Genomic DNA, 18,300 nt, shown 5'->3' with positions numbered 1-18,300 from the left:
GAGAGGGAGAGAGAAACATCGATGTGAGAGAGATACATCGACTGGTTGCCTCCGCATGCGCCCCGACCAAGGCTGGGGATAAGCCTGCAACGGAGGTACGTGCTCTTGGCCAGAACTGAACCTGGGCCCCTTCAGTCCACGGCTGACGCTCTAACCACTGAGCAATACCAGATAGGGCTACAAATACATTTTTTACAGCCTTGTTTATAATGGTGCCCAAGCTGGAACTGAACTAAATGTCCGATAGGAAATGGGTTAAATAAACTATAGTAGGTTACTGTGCTGGAATAATATATGCCACTGAAATTATTTTACTGAACTCTATATGATATTGGAGAAATTTCTTAACGTATTATTTGACAGCAGTAGGTAATATGGCAGTGTGTTTAGTATGATCCCAATTGTGGGCTGTAAAAAACATACCTACATCCACACACACAGAAGGGGCTTTGGAAGACCATGCACCAAATGTTAATGATTACCTTGGTGTATATGGCCGTGGGAAGAGACCAAGAGTTTCCTCCAAAAATGTTTTTGAAGAGTAACAGAAAGCAATAAAAGATGCATGTGTTAAAAAAAAAAAATCTCAGGATGTAAGTGTGAATAGGGTAAGAGGAAAAGGCAATCAATCCACAGTTAAAGATAAAAAGGTCAAAAGAATGGGGCCTGGCTACGTGGAGACAAATAATTAAAAGTGTTAGGAAGAATGAAGGTGCCAGAACATGCATAAAATTGGTCAACGATAAAATCAGATGCAAAGTAAGGGCTTGTCCACCTGGTCTAGGAGCCTGGGAGACCACCGCAGACACGCAAAATGGATGCCTGCTGCTTGCATGACAGGGATTTTTTCATCCCAGGAATCAACCTAAGAGTTAACAAATTCTCTAGTCTAAATAAATACCTACACTGTCTTAAAAACTCCAGAAAAGCATATTGCTAAGTGGCAACAGGTGAAAGCTCCTCTCATTTAAAAATAACAAAGACACTAACTTTTTTAGAATGGCTCACTGAAAAGTATTTCAAAATGTGTGAGGAATGTCACTAAAATATATTACTTTGTTAAAAGTCTCAGCGTGACCCCCTGGGACTTTTGAAGCCATTAATTACTCACTTACGTTTAGGGGCAGCTCTTGGCTCACTGGTTCATGCTGTTGTTCTACTCTGAATGGCTCTAGTTAGTGAGGGGGAGCCATGGGGATCAAGGCGGTCCAGGGTGTCTCGGGCGCAGTGCCTCGCAGCACCGAATGGAGGGTTTTCTCTATCACAGCTTCACACGCCCACGTCCTCACGGGGGAATTAACTCCTACTAATCAAACTCACAGAGAACTGTTGGGTAAACTAAGATGCTAACTTCATATTTATACTTGTGACATAACTACTAGAGGAAACAGAATAGTCATATGAACTGAACCAAGAATTTTATTCTCTCCCGACTTACAAAATCTGTATTAGAGTGAGACTTCTAGTTTCAAAGGAAAGTATTACAAGATTTAACTAAGTAATATATGCAAATTCCAACTTCACAAAAACCTATTATATAAAGTGAGCTGAGCATCTACATTAATTAATATTAGTGGCACACATAATCTGTGCAATATTTTAACAAAAACTAAGTGTTAATAGTATATAGGAAAGTAAAAGTGTCAGTATCTACTGAAGTAAAATGATATATTTTTAAAAACGGATCAACACTCACCGTTCTTATTCTAACTTTGAACAGAGACAAATATGTATAACTGGAATGATGATCTGTGTAAGGTTTTCACATGACCACATCTAAGACAACCATTAAACCAAAAACGATATTCTTTTACCCAAGTATGAGGATAATCAAATTACATCCTCTAATACATATAAATTAGGCCTATAAATAAACAAGACATTCTCGTTTCTTCTCATTTTGTTGTTGTTACCATACAGGGGAAAAACCTAACTTCGTATCACTATTAATGCTTAAAAGTATAGATTTTGGAGACAGATAAAATCTTAGTCCAAAATCCAGCTCTACTACCTAACTGGCTGTGGGACCCTGGGCAGGTTTCCTACCTTACACAGCTCATTTCTTCATCTATAAAGTGGAGAAAATAGGTGCTGCAAAGATTGAAATAATGTGTTATGGGCTGAACTGTCTCTCTCTCCCCCAAAATTTTTATGTTGAAGTCTTAACTCCCAGAACCTCAGAATGTGACTGTATTTGGATACAGAGTCTTCAAAGGGTTCATAAGTTAAAAAGGAGGTCTTTAGGGAGGGTCCTAATCCAATATGACTGGTGTACTTACAAGAAGAGGATATTTGGACAAAGGCAGGTACAGAGGGAAGATGTTGTGAAGACACAGGGAGAAGATGGCCATCTACAAGTCAAGGAGAGGGGCCTCAGAAGAAACCAATTCTGCCAGCACCTTAATCTCAGTCTTGTAGCTTCCAGAATTGTGAGAAAATACATTTCTGCTCTTTAAGCCACCCAGTGTGTAGTACTTTGTTATGGCAAACCTAGCAAATTAATACACTATGTAAAGAATTTAGAACAGAGTCTAGAATTTAATTATTACTATTTTCCCAGAACTCTTTTAATATTTAATTCCAAAAACTATACACACAATTCAGTCTTTTTTTATAATAATTTTTTAATATATCTTTACTGATTTCAGAGAGAGGAAAGGAGAGGGGGAGAGAGAGATAGAAACATCAATGATGAGAGAGTCATTGATCGAGCCCACAACCTGGGCATGTGCCCTGACTGGGAATCGAACCCCAATTGCCTGGATCCTAGGTCGATGCTCAACCGCTGAGCCACACCCGGCTGGGCACAATTCAGTCTTTATAATGATCAACTATAGGTAGCAAAAGTCTTTGTTGGGATAGGCAGTCCATGTGGGCTTTGGGCATCCCTGCATGTTCTTGTTGGGTACTGAGTGAGCTCGTTTTCCAGGGCATTTCTTGGATGTTTTGCAGTGAGCAACCTTGGAGACAATATATCTCCCTCCAAAAACAGGCTTACTTCTGCTTACTATAAAAGTTGTGAATCGCCCAGGCCTGGTGTTCCTCTGCTGTAACACATCCTACCATGTATGCAGGCATTCGTCATGGGCTCTTTATGTCACCCCTGTGGGACTTGGGAGCACGGGGGACCAACACAAACCAACATGAAGCTCTGGCTGCTATAAAGTCTTTTGTCTCTGACACAGGAGTCTCATATCTTCTGCCAGAATTCCATGAAATTTTAACAGGCTAACTTGTTATCTTGTAAACTGGGTGAAATCTTAGATTCTGCACAGTTCTTGAATTTTGACTGACAGAGTAATGGTTTTCTGGAAAAGATGAGGGTCTTAGTGGACTGAGTTAAGAGATATAAGACTCCCTGGGATCCAACAGTGAATGCTTTCACTCAGGTAGTGGGAAAAGGGAAGGGGAAAGGAGAGGGGGCCCCCACTGTCCTACCTGCTAAGAAATGTTTGGAGGTAAGCAGTGGGAGGTGAGATTAACACGAGACACCCAAACAGTGTGTTGGTTGTTGCTCACTCACCTCAGAGTGTGAGGAAGAAGGATGTTAACACGGTAACAAAGGAGCATGCCCCAGGGCCCGGCAGAGATAAATTTGGCTATGAAGTCAAGGGGTCCCCAAAGCTGAAACAAATGCTGTCCGGAATGAGGAAATATAACTTTGAGTAGACATGATACAAGTAAGTTAAGCACAAGTTGGGCAGCTGATCAAAGCCAAAAGTAAATGCGAAGTGTTGATAACTGGCACGACGCTGTTCTCTCCCTCTATACCTCTCGATACCTCCTTCACCCTCTACTCTGACCTCTGCTGCTTTATGGAGAAAACATATACAGTGCTCAGTACTATCCATGGTTTCAGGCATTCACCAGGGGTCTTGGAACATATCCCCCATGGACAAGAGGGGACTACCATATAAATGACATTCTGGTGGTTGACAAGTTAGAAGCCTGTCTCAATGGCCCCAACTGTGGCCATTATTTGACTGTGGCATTATCTACAGCTACCAGCAGGAGTTGCTGATAACCTCAGACAACACTCAGAACCCTGTTTGCCAAGTTTCTCGAGACCATCTAGACAGAGGCATAGCACTCAATTCCTCTGGGAGTCAAACAGACCAATGCTGGTCCTTGTCCCCCACCACCACCAAAAAGGAGATTTAACACCTTAAGATTTTTGCTCAGTACTGAAGACAGTGCATGATGACTTCAATGACAGCTCCCACATGTGAACATGTACAAACACAGGAACCAGGAAAACCTTGCTTCAGTCTTGTTAATCATATGCTTCTCTTCATGTCTGAATCACTCTGGATTTGGCCACATATGGAAATTGAGGCTGCAACTACTTGGTGACGCTAGCTATGTGACTTCATCAAATCTATATAACAGTGATCCGAATTATGTTCAACAAATCCTAACATAGAGTGACCCAGACCTGTTGGGGTTGTGCTTGTATGTGGGGAAAATGGGCCACGGAAGGTCCCTCCATGAGGGATGGGGGCTGCTGTTTGGTTCATCTGTTGCTTCCTGGAATTTTTTGGCCATGACACCAAAGATCAGCAAGTCAGTCAAAACCCCCTTGCATGGGTCATAATAGATAATTGGTCTACATTCTGGCCAATAAAAAGGCCTATTGGTCCTTGGAATTTACAGCTGACTAAATTCAAGACCCTAGGGGACATGACTGAGGTTTATGCTATAGGTTGGCTTCGTCTGCTGTCCGTCTGTTGATAGTAGCCTTAATTGCTAGAAGACACCAATCGAATGGATTTGGTATTGACTAAGCAACCTACCTGCCAGATTAATCAGAGCAGCCAATAGAGTGGCATACTCACATGAAAATTCAAGTTTGGCCAAGAATGTGTCAGGCTGAGGAGTGAATCACTGGAAGAGGCTACCCATTAAGGGCTCCGAGCAACACTGCACGTTTCTGTGTATGCGATGAATGCAGGGACCTGATCTACTTTTACCCAGTCCTTTTCTCAGGCTGGTGTTAACAGTGAGCAACCTTGAGGCACAAAGTAACAACTCCCCTTGGACAAAGTACAGGATTGTTTCTGCTTATTACAAAAGCAGTGACTATCCCAAGCTCAATGTTCCTCTCCTGCAGCACAACCCATGGTGTATGCAGGTTTCCACTACTGGCCTGGCCCTTTGTGTTCCTCCTGTGGGACTTAGAGAAATGGGGATCTGACACAAACCAATGTGAAGCTCTGGCTACTGTTTTTGCTGTGAATAATAAAAGTCCTTTGTCTCTGACCAAAGTGTCTCATGTATTCTGTAGCACCCCATAAAATAGCAACAGGCTAACTTGTTAGTGTGTAAGTAGGGTGAAATCTCAGACACTGTACAATTATTGACAGGCAGCGATTATTTTCTTCTTGGGAATAGCTAGCATTTTAGGCATGATGACTTGGTTACTAGAAAATTTATTAACATGATACATTACAAAAGATTATTTCCCAAAGACTTAGCCAATAACACTACAAAAATAAAAAGCCCTCTGACTCCTGTGATTTTATCTGTGTGTGTTCTAGTCCAGTAATAATTTCACTGTCTGTCTGAAGTACTAACAGTACTAAATCCAGAGCTCGGCGCCATGCCTCAATCTTTGGTGTAACAATGTCATAAACTCTTGGAATCTGTTCCAGTTTATCTGAAATGTCTGAATTGAAAACTCCACTATCTAGTTTACTATATTCATTTAAGATGTAAGAGGAAGGTGAGCCAGAGTCTGTGGCATTCTGTAGATGATGCTGAATGAAAGTCCTGGCTTCAAGTTCTGAGGAGTAATTGGCAGTGTTAAAAATGAGAGTTGAAAGGTATTTGTGCCATCCATCTGCCAGGCACTTAAGCACAGTAGGTCTGTACAGTGCGAGAGATAAGGCCAACCAAGAGGAAGTATTATGAAGACCCCCTGAACACACTTGGTCTCCTTTATTCAGAGGCTGCTCTGCGAGAATCTGAAGATGGCTAAGACACAAAAACTCAACAGCACCACCTCCAAGGAAGACCTTTTGCTCTTTCAGAGCACAATGCAGACGATAGGCACAAGTCCAGAACCTATCCTCTTTGGCTTGCATCTGTGCAGTGACTGGGCTAGTGAGCACTACTGTGACCAAATTAATCCCTTCTGTTTTCAAAATGATTGCCATTCTGCTGATCCCATCTCCAACATCCAAGGGAATGCTTCTCCAGAAGGTGACAGAGACCCCACTGCCCACGGAGTTTTCATTCACTTGTGTGATGTAGGCTACCTGCACTGCTCCTGAGGCCTCTGCAAAAGCCTGCATCACGCTGCCGTTCACCGACCCAATCACCAACTGCTTACTGTGCACACATTTTTCAATTAAGTGTTCGGATACGGCTCCTTGTACTAGGACAAGGTTCACATTAAACTTGATCAATACCTGTAATACATGATTTGACCACAGTTCTTCTGAGCTGTCTTGTTGAAACTTCTTCGTGCTTTCTAACACTGTTTTAACATTTGCAGACTTGTTAAATCCCAGGTGGCGATAATTCTCTGTGAGGTCACCCTCAATGAGAATGACCCGGAGGGGCTGATTCTGTAAGTCCTCGAGCCCAGTAGTACTAGACATTGATACAATAGTGACATATCCTGGACACACACAAGACAAAGTTTCGGGTAAACCTGGCAAACAGCAAGTGAAGACTCTTGAAATGTCGAACGTAAATGGCACTGTGCGGTTGCCTCGGCGCACGCTTGCATTCCAGTGCTGCAGCCGTACAGCTCCTTCCACCAACCTCATGCTGCTGTGATCTCCGTGACTCAGACCCACTGCCAACTCTACCACATCGCCACATCTGTAAGCCTGGGGAGCAGCCGCACCATGTTGTTCTAGAACTCCATCTGGTTTGCTTGTCCAAAGATTACTAGCCACCCGATTACAATGCCTACTGTGGATCAGCACTGACTGCCTGCAGCGGCTGTCTGCAAGCAGGCTGTTTCTCAGAGTTTGAGGGGTTTGCGACGTGTTTTTATCTGCATCAACTGTAGCCTGAGGTCTAAAAAGTTTAGCTGATTTAACAGGTCTCCCAGAAAGACTGGAAATGGTCAGTGACTGAGAGGCAACATCTTCAAGATCACACTCTTTCAGTATCAAACCAGTATCTGAAGGGATTTGTAGAAAGGGACATAAACGGACACTCAAAGATTCAAGTCCAGAAAATGTCTTTGTTTTGTCTATATGGTCAAAGACATTGTGGAGAGGTACTTCAAGGAAAGTGACCTCTTCAATGCAAGAGTTCAAGCCTTCTGACATTCCAGACACAATTAATGACGTGGGGATGCCCAGATGAAGACATTCCTCAGCAGCACTGCTCCAAGCACCGACGAGAAACAGAAGAGTACTGGTCCCATTTCTGTACATGTTATGTTGTGCTTGAACTGCCTCACTGAGAAGCTGCCCCACTGCACTGGACAAATCCAAACTTTCCAGAAGCCTTACTGTCGAACTGACTACCACACTCTCGTGACTCTCTTCATCTACAATAAATTTGGATGATTTCACTGGGCCTAGGAAAGTTCTTCCTGCGTCTGCAAAGGCTGAAAGTTGCTGAAGTCCCACGTGCCTTCTTTTGTTTGTGACCCTGCGAGCCATCACTGTAAGTCATCATCTGCAAATAAAATAAAAACTTGGAGCTTTATTGAGTGCAATTCATGGTTATAAATGCTCATAAAAGATCACTAAAATATAGTCCCTGCCTTTGAGGAGTTTCTGGTAGGTTCAGTTTCCATTACATGTGGTCTGTTCAATGACACAGTATTAGGATATTAATGATAGCGGCATGGGTGCTGGAGGAGGAACACTCCATCCCACAGGGAAGAGGATCAGGCAGGCAGCAGGCGCTGTTTCCAGAAGGCAACGACTGAAATGACTCTTGAAGAACGTGCAAGAGTCAGCAGGCTGAAGGAGGTGGCAATAAATGCAGGTACGTGAGAAAAGTGAACGCTAGTTAAGTAACATACACAAAATCTCACAGGCAGTAAGTAGAAGGTATGGACTAAAACCCAGGCTTGTCTAATGCCAAAGTCCATGCTATTAACTACTATGCAATACTGCCCTCTGGCTGCCCTTCTATCCAGCATGGCAGTAGCCCACCCTCTCTTCTGCAGAATCTTCCACTCCTCTCCCACTTCCAAGCCTTCCTACCTTCTCCCAAGCCTGTTCATACTCTTAATATGGATGTGCCCATTTTTTTCAGGTGTCAGAGTCTTTGTTTATGCTTTCCTTTTTCTAACTATGTCTAAATTACAAGATGTTGTTATATGAGTGGAAAAGTCATAGAGAATTTAGAGCAAAACGAAAAAGTCATGGGCAATTTCCAACAGTCTGTATTTAATTTATGTGAAAAAAGGTTTCCCAAAGGAGACATAAAATTATTTTAACTAATCTACAAGCAAAAATTGGTATCAAAATAAATATTCATGAGATCTGTTTCAGCACTTGAAGAATCTATTCCAGTTTCAGTAATTGTTTTTTTTAGGTCTCAGCATTCCTAAGTTTAGGAGAGCTCCTAAATTATTTTGAAGAGATTACAACTTGCTATAATTAACATAAAATAAAAACTTAAACAAGAATTCCTCATCTTCTAAGAGGCTGAGTTAAAAAAGGCAAAGACAGTGAAGGGGATGGTGAAATAGATCATTTCAAAGATGAAAAGTACCTCCAGCAACTTTTCTTGGCACTGAACTGACACAACCTGATCATGTTCCGCTCTGGATCAGCACATGCTTTCCACAAACAGCTCTCATCACTGGGATCCCTAACAACTTTACTTGCCAGCTTAGTGTTTCTTTAACTTCCTAAGTGTGCTAGAAGAGCATCAGACTTAGTACTTCACTGGGATTCTGACACCAGAAAAAGCATTCTTGTCTTAAGGTCGTGCCTAGTCTTGTCTGAGGTACTGGCTTAGAATAGTAAGATATGCAATGCTTTTCAGGCATTGCATTTTTTAAAAAAGTAAACAGATATAATTAGACATAATTATATTCTGACAGACATAATTAGGTTTTTTTCATCACGTCAGAACCAACAGTTTGCCTAGCTCCAGTCTATTCCCAAAACAACAGTCTGGTCATACCACTCCGCTGCTTAAAAACCTCTAATTTAGAAAATAAAGTCTTTACTCCCCTGTCTGACTCAGGAGTCCCTTTTTAAAATTAGCTCAGATCTTTTCAGTACTCTGCTCAAAATATTGCAAAGCCTTCCCACTTCACTGGAGTGAAAGTCAAAGTTGTTACATTTTCCTACTAATGGGCACTCCTCCCTCCTAGTGTATCTCCTACTCCTCTACCCCCAGACCACTCTGCTCCTGCCTCCCTACTGTTCCTGGAACTTGCAAGGCAGGCTCCCTACCCCAGTGTTTCTGTTCTTACTGTTCCCTTTTCTGGAATGCTCTTCCGCAAGGAATCTATTGGGGACAACCTTTAGATATTTCCTTAAATTTCCCCTTACAATGGGGCCTACCTGAGCACCTTATTCAACACCGCAAACTTTTTCCTCTACACTCTGGAGTCCTTTATCTGCTCTATACTTTCTTTTTTCCGTAACACATAACACCTGATAAAATAGTACATAGTTTACTTATTTACTTATTACTTACTATCTCTCTCTGTTGGAAAGTAATTCCCAGGAGGGCAATTTTAGTCACTGAAGTATCTCACACACCCAGGATATTGTCCAACTATTGACAAATGAATGAATGAGTGGTTTTCACCATATTTGCTATCTTAAATATAAGTATAAAACTGAACCAAGATTAAAGAGATGCTGCTATCAGTATTCCTCCTCCACAAGTGTAAGGTTCAAGCACCTTTGGAGTGGACACATTCCTATTTGGCACTGCCTTAGTTGAGACCCTTTGATCACTTCCAAAATGGTTCCTCCTTCAGTTGTCAGAATTATTGTTGAAAAGCACAAATGTAATCAGATCATTCCACTGCCTAAAATTATCTGTTTATCTTAGAAAATAAAGTCTTCACTCCTTAGCTTGACACAGGTGTCCCATAACCTGACTTCAATCTAATTTATAAGACTCATCTTCAGCCTTTCCTTATAAACCCCATGATGTTGCCACACTAGAACACACATTTATTTTCACTTTTGTACATGCTATACTCTGATTTGAATATCCTACCTTTTCTTTACCTGGGCAAATGCTGTATATCTTTCATGACCCAAGGTAAATGCCACATTTTTGAAACAGCCTCTCCAATGCCCCAGTGAGGATTAGTGCCTCCTTCCTGTGTTCCCGAAGCACTTTCTATGCAAATCTACTAAAGCCCTTAGCACCCTGAATTACAACCATTGTATTTATGTCTGTGCTGATCTCCCCCACCATTCTGTGAGTTCCTTGCTTTTATTCATCTTATACTCTACACGGGGTTCCTTCTGAACTCACCAGTTAGCATTGTACATGACATGCAGACAGCATTAAATATGTTTTAAGAGAAAAATCACCTCTCCATTCCTACCAGGGTGTCAGAGGTCCACCTCAGTTCTCTCCCCACCCGTTAGCTGGTCCCCGACGAGCTAACTGGGCAGAATCAGCAAGTCCGGCCCTCTGCACAAGAATTTGCTTTGGTTTACAGCAGATATATATGGACTTGTAAATCTCGGACGTTACCGAGTCAAACGGATTATGTGGCCACCAGTGTCGACGAGAATGCGGATCTAGGCTGGATGTGGTTGGACCGCCGGCCAAATCTTGGGGTTCAGCCAATGGAATGGCTGGGGGTGAGAGTGTGGGTGTAGATGTTAGAGAGCGATCCTGGGTGGCACCGAAGCCCTCCCCCGCAAATACACATTAGAACACAGCTATGACCTCAGTCCTATGCAGGGAGGCTTCTAGGGCACCCTGAGACCCACCCTGCCCGCAACCCCGCTCCTTCAGACCGCGCCGCCGCCCCGCGCCCCGAGCCGGAGCCCACCGCGCGGGGACCCCTGCGAACCAGGGAGGAGGCAAGTGGCCGATGACTCAGCCCCGGGCACCGCGGAGGCTGAGGAAGGTCCAGCGGCGCATCCCCTCCGCCTCGGTTCATCCCGCCGGCGGAGAACCAAAGCTGGGCCGATGCACCCGGGCCCAGGGGCCCTCCATTCTCACCCTTCCCGGTGCGAAGCGTAGGGAGCGCAAACAGGGGCTCCCAACGACTCCACCAAAGGCTCGGAAGTCCCTGGAAGCAGCTCGCTACTAACCTCGCTCGGTTCTCCAGCTCCACCGGGGGCTCCAGGGCCCGCTTCTAACTGACAGGTTCTGGGGGGACACAGACACGCCCAAGCGCGTCGGGAATGACGCCCCCCGCCCCGCACGCAGTTCGCGCATGTGCGAAAGGGGCCGAGAGGGGCGGGCAGCTGGGCCTGGTCGCTAAGAAACCGGACGGAAAGTACCGCTTAACGGTCGACGGGAAAGCCAAACCGTAACCCTATTGGTAGATAGTGGAGAGGGGGCTGGCCCCAGGGCGTCCTTTTCTGGCCATTGGGTGAAATGACTGTCAATCAGTGGGGGCTGAGTGGGCGGGGCTGCCTGAGGTTGGCAACAGCGGCCTTAGCAACGGCTTGGAGGCGGAGAAGGCTTATCTTGGAGTCGCCGCGGGCGAAGGAGGCCAGGCTCGCAGCTGAGGGCGCCTGTGGGCGACATGGTGAGTGCGCAGCTGCCACCTCTCGCTAGGGCTGGGGCTAGAAAGGGGCAGAGGTTCCTCCCCGAAGCAAGGAAGGAATTGTGTTTAGCTCGTGAAATGTATTATTCGCCTCCTTTTCACGATCCTCGAGTGTCCATAGTAACCCTTCCTCTCGTTGCCAAATAAGCGCGCTGTCCGCGGCTCTAGGGGCAGAAGAGCGGTTCCCCAATTGAGTTTCCCCCCCTCAGCCCCGCCAAGCGCTCGCACCTCCAGTCTAAGACAGGTTCCCCGTCTAGCCAGGAAGGACTTCAATACAAAGAATAAGGTGCTAAAAACAGCTGGAGGGCCTGGGCCTCTGGGAAAGTCTGATGAACTAACTGACCAGGGGCCGAGGACCAAGGAGCTCTGCCGCGGCCGGGGGCTGGGCATCCCGAAGGCTGCGGCCGGAGGCTGGGCATCCCGAAGGCTGCGGCCGGGGGCTGGGCATCCCGAAGGCCGCGGCCGGGGGCTGGGCATCCCGAAGGCTGCGGCCGGAGGCTGGGCATCCCGAAGGCTGCGGCCGGGGGCTGGGCATCCCGAAGGCCGCGGCCGGTGCACCTGCAGCCCGGGCCGCGGGGCCTGGGGGCTGCTTCCCCGCCCGCTGCTTCCTGCCCCGCAGCGGGGCCAGAGGTGGAACCGAGGCCGCAGGAGCGGCCGGCGAGAACGCTGACCTTGTTTGCCAGGAGAAGATGGCACATAGCAGGAAGATGACCCCGCACCTTCCCTGCACATGTATAATCGGCCCAACATGTATACTTACCCAGATCCCGGGAGTAGTTTTTCACCTGGAGAGTGTCGTTTTCTCATTTCTCAGCCTATGCAATATAGGACAGCATGCTAGAAGGTAGGAAAGGGTATTATGTTCCAAGCAAGTAGATCCCACCACATAAGGTTTATGATAAGACACCTAGGCATAATGGAAGTCAAGGTGGCCTTCAACGTTGCTTTTCAGATGCCTCAAGTTTGGCGATTGTATTCCGACATACCTACTCTTCTAGCATGCCTGCCTTTGCCTCTTCTCCTTCTCTAAAGCACTAATTTGAAGGGAAAACCTAATTGGTAAAAAGAAAAAAAGAAAAAAAGAAAAAAAAAAAAAAAGAACCAGGCTTTCCACCAAGATATCGATAACTAAAGCAAAAATATTAGCAAAAGGAAAAGGGGCAAAATGTTGAGGTTTCATTGTATAGTAGCGAAGAGGATACTACAGTTACTATACTTAGTTCATCATCAATTTCAGCAATTATTCTGGTTCTGGTAACTTTTCCGCTCACATAGCTTATCTTTCACCCACATGTGTATTTATTACAGGCATCCAACTACCGCACAACTTCAGACCAATGGAAGAAAAGAGCAGCAAAAATTGAACTGAATGAAACTCAAAAACAAGAAATTAAAGAGGCCTTTGATTTATTCGATATTGATGGGTCTGGAACCATAGATGTAAAAGAATTGAAGGTCCTAACATTACTTCTAATTCTAAAACATTTAAGAAACTGTATTTATTGATGGCAGTCTTGTAAATCTCTAACAGTAGCCTTCTGAAAGCTCGATATAAAGTCCCTTCAGTGCAGATAGCTGCCTCACACTAGCAAGACAGTATCTGTTAAGGATCAGTGTGGTGATTCCGGGGATTGGGGGGAGGTAGAAGAGGGCATAGAGGGGATAAATGGTGATGGAAAAAAGACATAAGTAAACAAATAAATAAATTGGCCAAAGCCCAAGGTGTGACAGTGACATGTCCTGAGGCCCATTAGGATTGGAAGCCCTGCTGATCTGACTCTAGGTTTATACCTTGTCCATAGTAAAAAAAAAAAAATCAAAAAAAAATCTAGTAATTAATAGGTATTTTTAAAGCTAGGAATGAGGTTGTGGCATATTATAACTTAATTTGTTTCCTATTTTAGATTGCAATGCGGGCCTTAGGATTTGAACCAAAGAAAGAAGAAGTTAAAAAATTGATAGCTGAAATCGACAAAGAGGGGACTGGCACCATTAGTTTTGAAGATTTTTTTGCCATAATGAGTCTAAAAATGGTATAGTAGTGATTGTGTTTTTCAAAGAAATACAGTCAGAGGTTTCATAGAATTTAAAGATGGTTGGGGTTTAGACAGGGAGAGCAAGATTAAAGATGTTTTCAGGGAGTGATGATGAAGACCGTCCAGTGTGGAGAAGAAGTTTTTTACTAGGAAATAATAGGGTATATGGGTGAAGAGAACAGGGCCAGCAATGTGAAGCCTGGAATTCCACAAACATTTACTGAGTGCCTGTTTTTGCCAGGCACTGTTCTGGGAACACTGAGTGAAACTACTTGTTTTCTTGGAGCTCACATTTTTGTAATGGATCTTAATTAGGGGGCTCAACAAGAAATACACCCTCTTTACCACCTCTGCCTCTTCCACTTCAGTAGACCCTAAGTGCAAATACCTAGAGGGCAGATGTGAGTGCACAGGCACAAATTTAAAAGGCAGAGCAGTAAGTGAAGTCAGAGCTCAGTCACCTGGTACGCGACTGCTCTACAACTCAAAGACCTGTAAGTCCAGCTTCATGGAATAAATAAATGAAAGACTGATAACATTTAACTGTTTCTATTTTTAAAGAGTGAAAAAGATGAAAAGGAAGAACTGTTGAAGGCTTTCAAATTATTTGATGATGATGATACTGGAAGCATAACGTTAAACAATATCAAGAGGGTTGCTAAGGAACTAGGGGAAAATTTAACAGATGATGAACTTCAGGTAAATTTTACTTATTTTTATGACTATAATTTACGTGTGTAATTATATACAATTATTTATATATTTGAGTAGTCTTAATTGTACTCATAAATACATTTAAAATAAAATTTTGCTCTGAGTATATATTGGAATATTCATTCGCATCATTATTCATTTTTAATAGAGTTCACACATCATATTTACATTTTGTTTTACAGGAAATGCTTGATGAAGCTGATCGTGATGGGGATGGAGAAATAAATGAGGGAGAGTTTTTGAGAATGATGCAAAAGACCAGTCTTTATTAATACTGCTTTTTATTGTTCCTTCTGGAAGTTAACAAATTTGTATTTGTTATACAGTTCCATAATATCGGAGTACTCATGTTCAATTTTCAGTTTATTTGCACAAATTGGCCTCTTGATGTCTAAACCATGTGTGAAGTTACATGTTTCTACCAATATATTGTTAAATCTACAACATCAAGAGCAAAATGTAATGACGTCCTTGAACCATGAATCCAAGAACAGTATTAATTCCAACTGCTATTTTTAGAGCCCAGGGTCCAAAGACTTATAATTTTTTTAAGTTTAATGAAATTGGCCCCACATGCAAATGAATTTGGAAAACAAGCCATTACTTTCCCTATTATTTTCTTTTTGTGCAACTCTTTAAAAACTAATGAACATTTGCTTTTTCAGCAGTTATTCAGATATGTAAAGTATTGAAGTATTAAATAAAACTGTCAGGCAACTACGTTATTTGCTACTTTTCTTCCTATGAAGAAATTCAAAGCTGTACTTGTATAACTCAAATTGACCCTGTCAATTAGCATTTATTTCATAACCCTGTCCTAGGACAGGGATTTTAGCTGTTATTACTTGGAAGCTGGTAGTATTAGCTCCGACTACATAAGAGAAAACAAAAGTTCAGAGAACTTAAATTTTAAAATTGCTCAATTACCCACAGATACTAAATAAAACATGGATTCTAAATTTTGTATCTTTGCCCTGGCCGGGTAGCAGCAGCATCTTCATACGCCAAGGTTGAGGGTTCGATCCCCAGTCAGGACACAGACAAGGATCAACCAGTGAGTGCACAAATCCGTGTGTGTGTGTGTGTGTGTGTCTTCCTCTCTCTGAAATCAAAAAAATTTTGTATCTTCCATTATACTGCTTCCCTCTGGGTAAAAACTCTCATGATAAGTATATTTTCTAACTCATTTAATTCTGTGGCTTGTAATTTTAACTGTCTTTGTTTCTGTGAAAGAGCCAATCTGTTAGGAAAGGCAGTCCCCTGCACGCAGGCTTTTGATTCCCACTGGGCCGCATGACAATGGGCCTTGGGCCTGGCACACATCCTTACCAGGGAGTTTTCCCAGCTGTGCTGGCCTTGTGGCCACGTCTGAGGTCCAGTCTCCCCGGTTCAGACTCAATGTGCACTTCCTTGTTCTGCTTAAGCATGTGTGTCATGTGGCACCTGGCAAGCCCCCTGCTGTATCTATCCCCTTCAGAGAAAGGGTGGTCTGCTGCACAACCAGAGGGGTGCTTGCAGGCCATTTGCCCTGTGCGGGTGCTGGGAGAGGCCTGCTGACCCTAGAAACCCACGCTCATGGCTGAAACTGATCTCGCACTGTCCCTGCTCCCTCTGAGTAAACTGCTGCTCCCTCCAGTCCTTGACTGCTTTGTTTTCCTTGGCAACTCTGGCATGAAGCTGCAGGGACAGAAGTGCTGAGACTTCTGATCCTGATCATAGGTGATGGATGCCACTTGCGGGACACACACTCTTCCTAAACCCAATTAATGGTCTTTGGAGCAAGAAAGGCTTGAAGAAAATGTAACTTTAATTGCCCCACCTGCAAAAAAACAAATCTGATTTAAAAATGGTCAGAGAACATGAACAGAAGGCATACTAATAGTCAACAAATGGAAAGGTGCTCAACTTCACTAGTTATAAGGGAAATGCAAGTCAAAATTGCAATGAGATCCCACCTCACGCCTGTTAGAATGGCTGTTATGGATAAGACAAGCGCTGGAGGGAATGTGGAGAAAGGGAATCCTCACTCCCAGGATGTGACATTTCTGTGTCCTGACTGAAACCCCAGGGTATATGTCCTGACCCCCTGACCCCTTCCTCCTGGCTTGAGCTCACATTTCAGTCTTTGCGGCTAGGGGCAACTATATAAGCTTTTGCTCAGCTTTTTGTTCTCTCAGATGCTGTTTTCTGCTGTGTCTTTTGGAGTCTCACCCTGGACACCTGTAACGCAGGAGTTGGCCAGGGGGGTAGGGGAGGAGGGGACTTGGATCACATTTTTCACTGCGCTTGCATCCCTGCTCTCTATAAAATTTCCTCCCAGATCCTAGACACTTTGGCTGCTCTCAAATTCCAACCTGTTTCTAGTGAATAGCTATGTTTGGTTTGGACAAAAGAGGTTGGATTCAAATCTTTCATTTCATCTCATTTTCATTCACAGATTACTGTGACAGCTCCTGAGGGCTTGCTATGTGTCAGTCACTGCTCTCCCTCCTTCACATGGATTTTCTTATTAAGTCCTATGCCTACTGGATATTGTTATCATTCTGGTTTTACAGATGAGGACAGAGAGTTTAAGGGACTAGTTCATCATCACATGGACAGTCAATGGCTCATCCAGAAGCTGAGCTAGGCCTGCTGCTCCCTGCTGGGCTCTGGACCTCTGCTCTGCTGCTCATCACTCTTGTCCAGCTGTTACCTTCACACAGAAGAGGCCAGCAGCCCCCATTCCCAGGGGCAGAGAAGCAGGAAAGTGAATCTTTGTTGTTCAGAAAAGTGAGTGAATTCAGAAGTAAGGAAAGTAATAAATCTGGAGAAGTGAAATCGAAGAAAAAGATGCTTTTAAAAAATTAAACAACAGAATTAAGTCTTTGTAAATTCAATAGCAGAGAGTCATGCTGTGGCCAAGAGAAGGCAGTCAAGATGAGCAAATAGCTTGTAAGAAAGAGATGATAGCGATAAAAGTTATTACTTGATATTTTATAATGGGCATTGCTCCCCAAATTATTGTCCCTTGCTTTCTTAGTGATGGTTTAGTTTCATCAGAAAGTTTTAAGTCTAAGTTTAAATATTTGGTAAATGAATGAAATAGGGAAGTAAAATTCTAACATTAGCAATGTTACCCACTGAGATCAGTGGCTTGGTCGCAGGAGATGGAGCATGGAGGTGACACCACTAGAGGGCGTCGAGGTTTTACCTCAGTTTGGCGAGCGAAGGTGTGCTCTGATTTATGCTTATTTGATCAACATAAGTTAGTTGGATTTTTTTTAAAGATCACAATTAAACATGTACTTTATCAAGCATAACTTGAGAAAAGAATTTATAGAAATTGTATTATTTTTAAACACACTTCCTTGGTAACTACGTTAATGAAAAGTCAAAAAAATTTCACTTCAACGAATCTGGCACTATTCAAAATGTAAGCCATGGTATTAGCAAGGGAGCAATACATTATCTGAAGATTTTTAAAAAACATTTTCCCTTCCTACCTAATTTTGAATATGTCCTACATTTCCCCCTGACTATATAAGAAAAGAATTCAATTGTTTCATATAAAAAATGACTAAAAAGAGACTCCCTAAACTGTTAATGATGGCTACTTCTGGAAGAGGACAGTGTGACCTGGGAGAGGGTGCAGGTGTTTGCTTTTCAGTCACCATGCCTACATATGATTTGAATTTTTATGAACATAAATTTTATAATTTAAATAAAAAGAAGTAAAAAATTCAACTGCGTTTAAACACTAGGTTAGGAAGCTACTATGAAAATAAACTAGAAATACAAGTTCGAGTTTATATAGCCTGCTTAATATTCGTGAATACGGTGCCCGAGTGAAGTGATAAGCATCCCATGGTACTACAGCAACAAGGA

General features: G+C 43.3%; 2 protein-coding genes across 2 annotated transcripts; one reads left to right on the top strand and one right to left on the bottom strand.

The window, feature by feature from the left end:
• Nucleotides 1-2,618: 2,618 nt before the first annotated feature.
• Nucleotides 2,619-11,349, bottom strand: BBS12 (Bardet-Biedl syndrome 12). Its single transcript, XM_081135406.1, has 2 exons — nucleotides 11,223-11,349; nucleotides 2,619-7,641 (listed from the first exon to the last, which is right to left on the bottom strand). The coding sequence occupies exon 2, from the start codon at nucleotides 7,623-7,625 to the stop codon at nucleotides 5,484-5,486; it is 2,142 nt and encodes a 713-aa protein (XP_080991532.1). The 5' UTR covers nucleotides 7,626-7,641; nucleotides 11,223-11,349; the 3' UTR covers nucleotides 2,619-5,483.
• Nucleotides 11,350-11,538: 189 nt separating this feature from the next.
• LOC308555948 (centrin-4) lies at nucleotides 11,539-15,153 on the top strand. The gene is made up of 5 exons (XM_081134755.1): nucleotides 11,539-11,665; nucleotides 12,992-13,138; nucleotides 13,588-13,716; nucleotides 14,281-14,418; nucleotides 14,616-15,153. Exons 1-5 carry the CDS (start codon nucleotides 11,663-11,665, stop codon nucleotides 14,703-14,705), a joined length of 507 nt encoding a protein of 168 aa, XP_080990881.1. The 5' UTR covers nucleotides 11,539-11,662; the 3' UTR covers nucleotides 14,706-15,153.
• Nucleotides 15,154-18,300: the final 3,147 nt, after the last annotated feature.

This window comes from Miniopterus schreibersii (assembly GCF_964146895.1).
Source record: "Miniopterus schreibersii genome assembly, chromosome: 4".
Classification (NCBI taxonomy): Eukaryota; Metazoa; Chordata; class Mammalia; order Chiroptera; family Miniopteridae; genus Miniopterus; species Miniopterus schreibersii.
The sequence above is the reverse complement of the archived record's forward strand: the minus strand, read 5'-3'. Positions and strand labels throughout refer to the sequence as shown.

Excerpts from the sequence above, each read along its gene's own strand:
- LOC308555948 (XM_081134755.1), top strand. Across the intron at positions 13,717-14,280 it reads CCATAATGAGTCTAAAAATG|AGTGAAAAAGATGAAAAGGA; the intron begins GTATAGTAGTGA and ends CTATTTTTAAAG. Across the intron at positions 14,419-14,615 it reads TAACAGATGATGAACTTCAG|GAAATGCTTGATGAAGCTGA; the intron begins GTAAATTTTACT and ends TTTGTTTTACAG.
- BBS12 (XM_081135406.1), bottom strand. The coding sequence starts at position 7,625 with ATGGCTCGCAGGGTCACAAACAAAAGAAGGCACGTGGGACTTCAGCAA.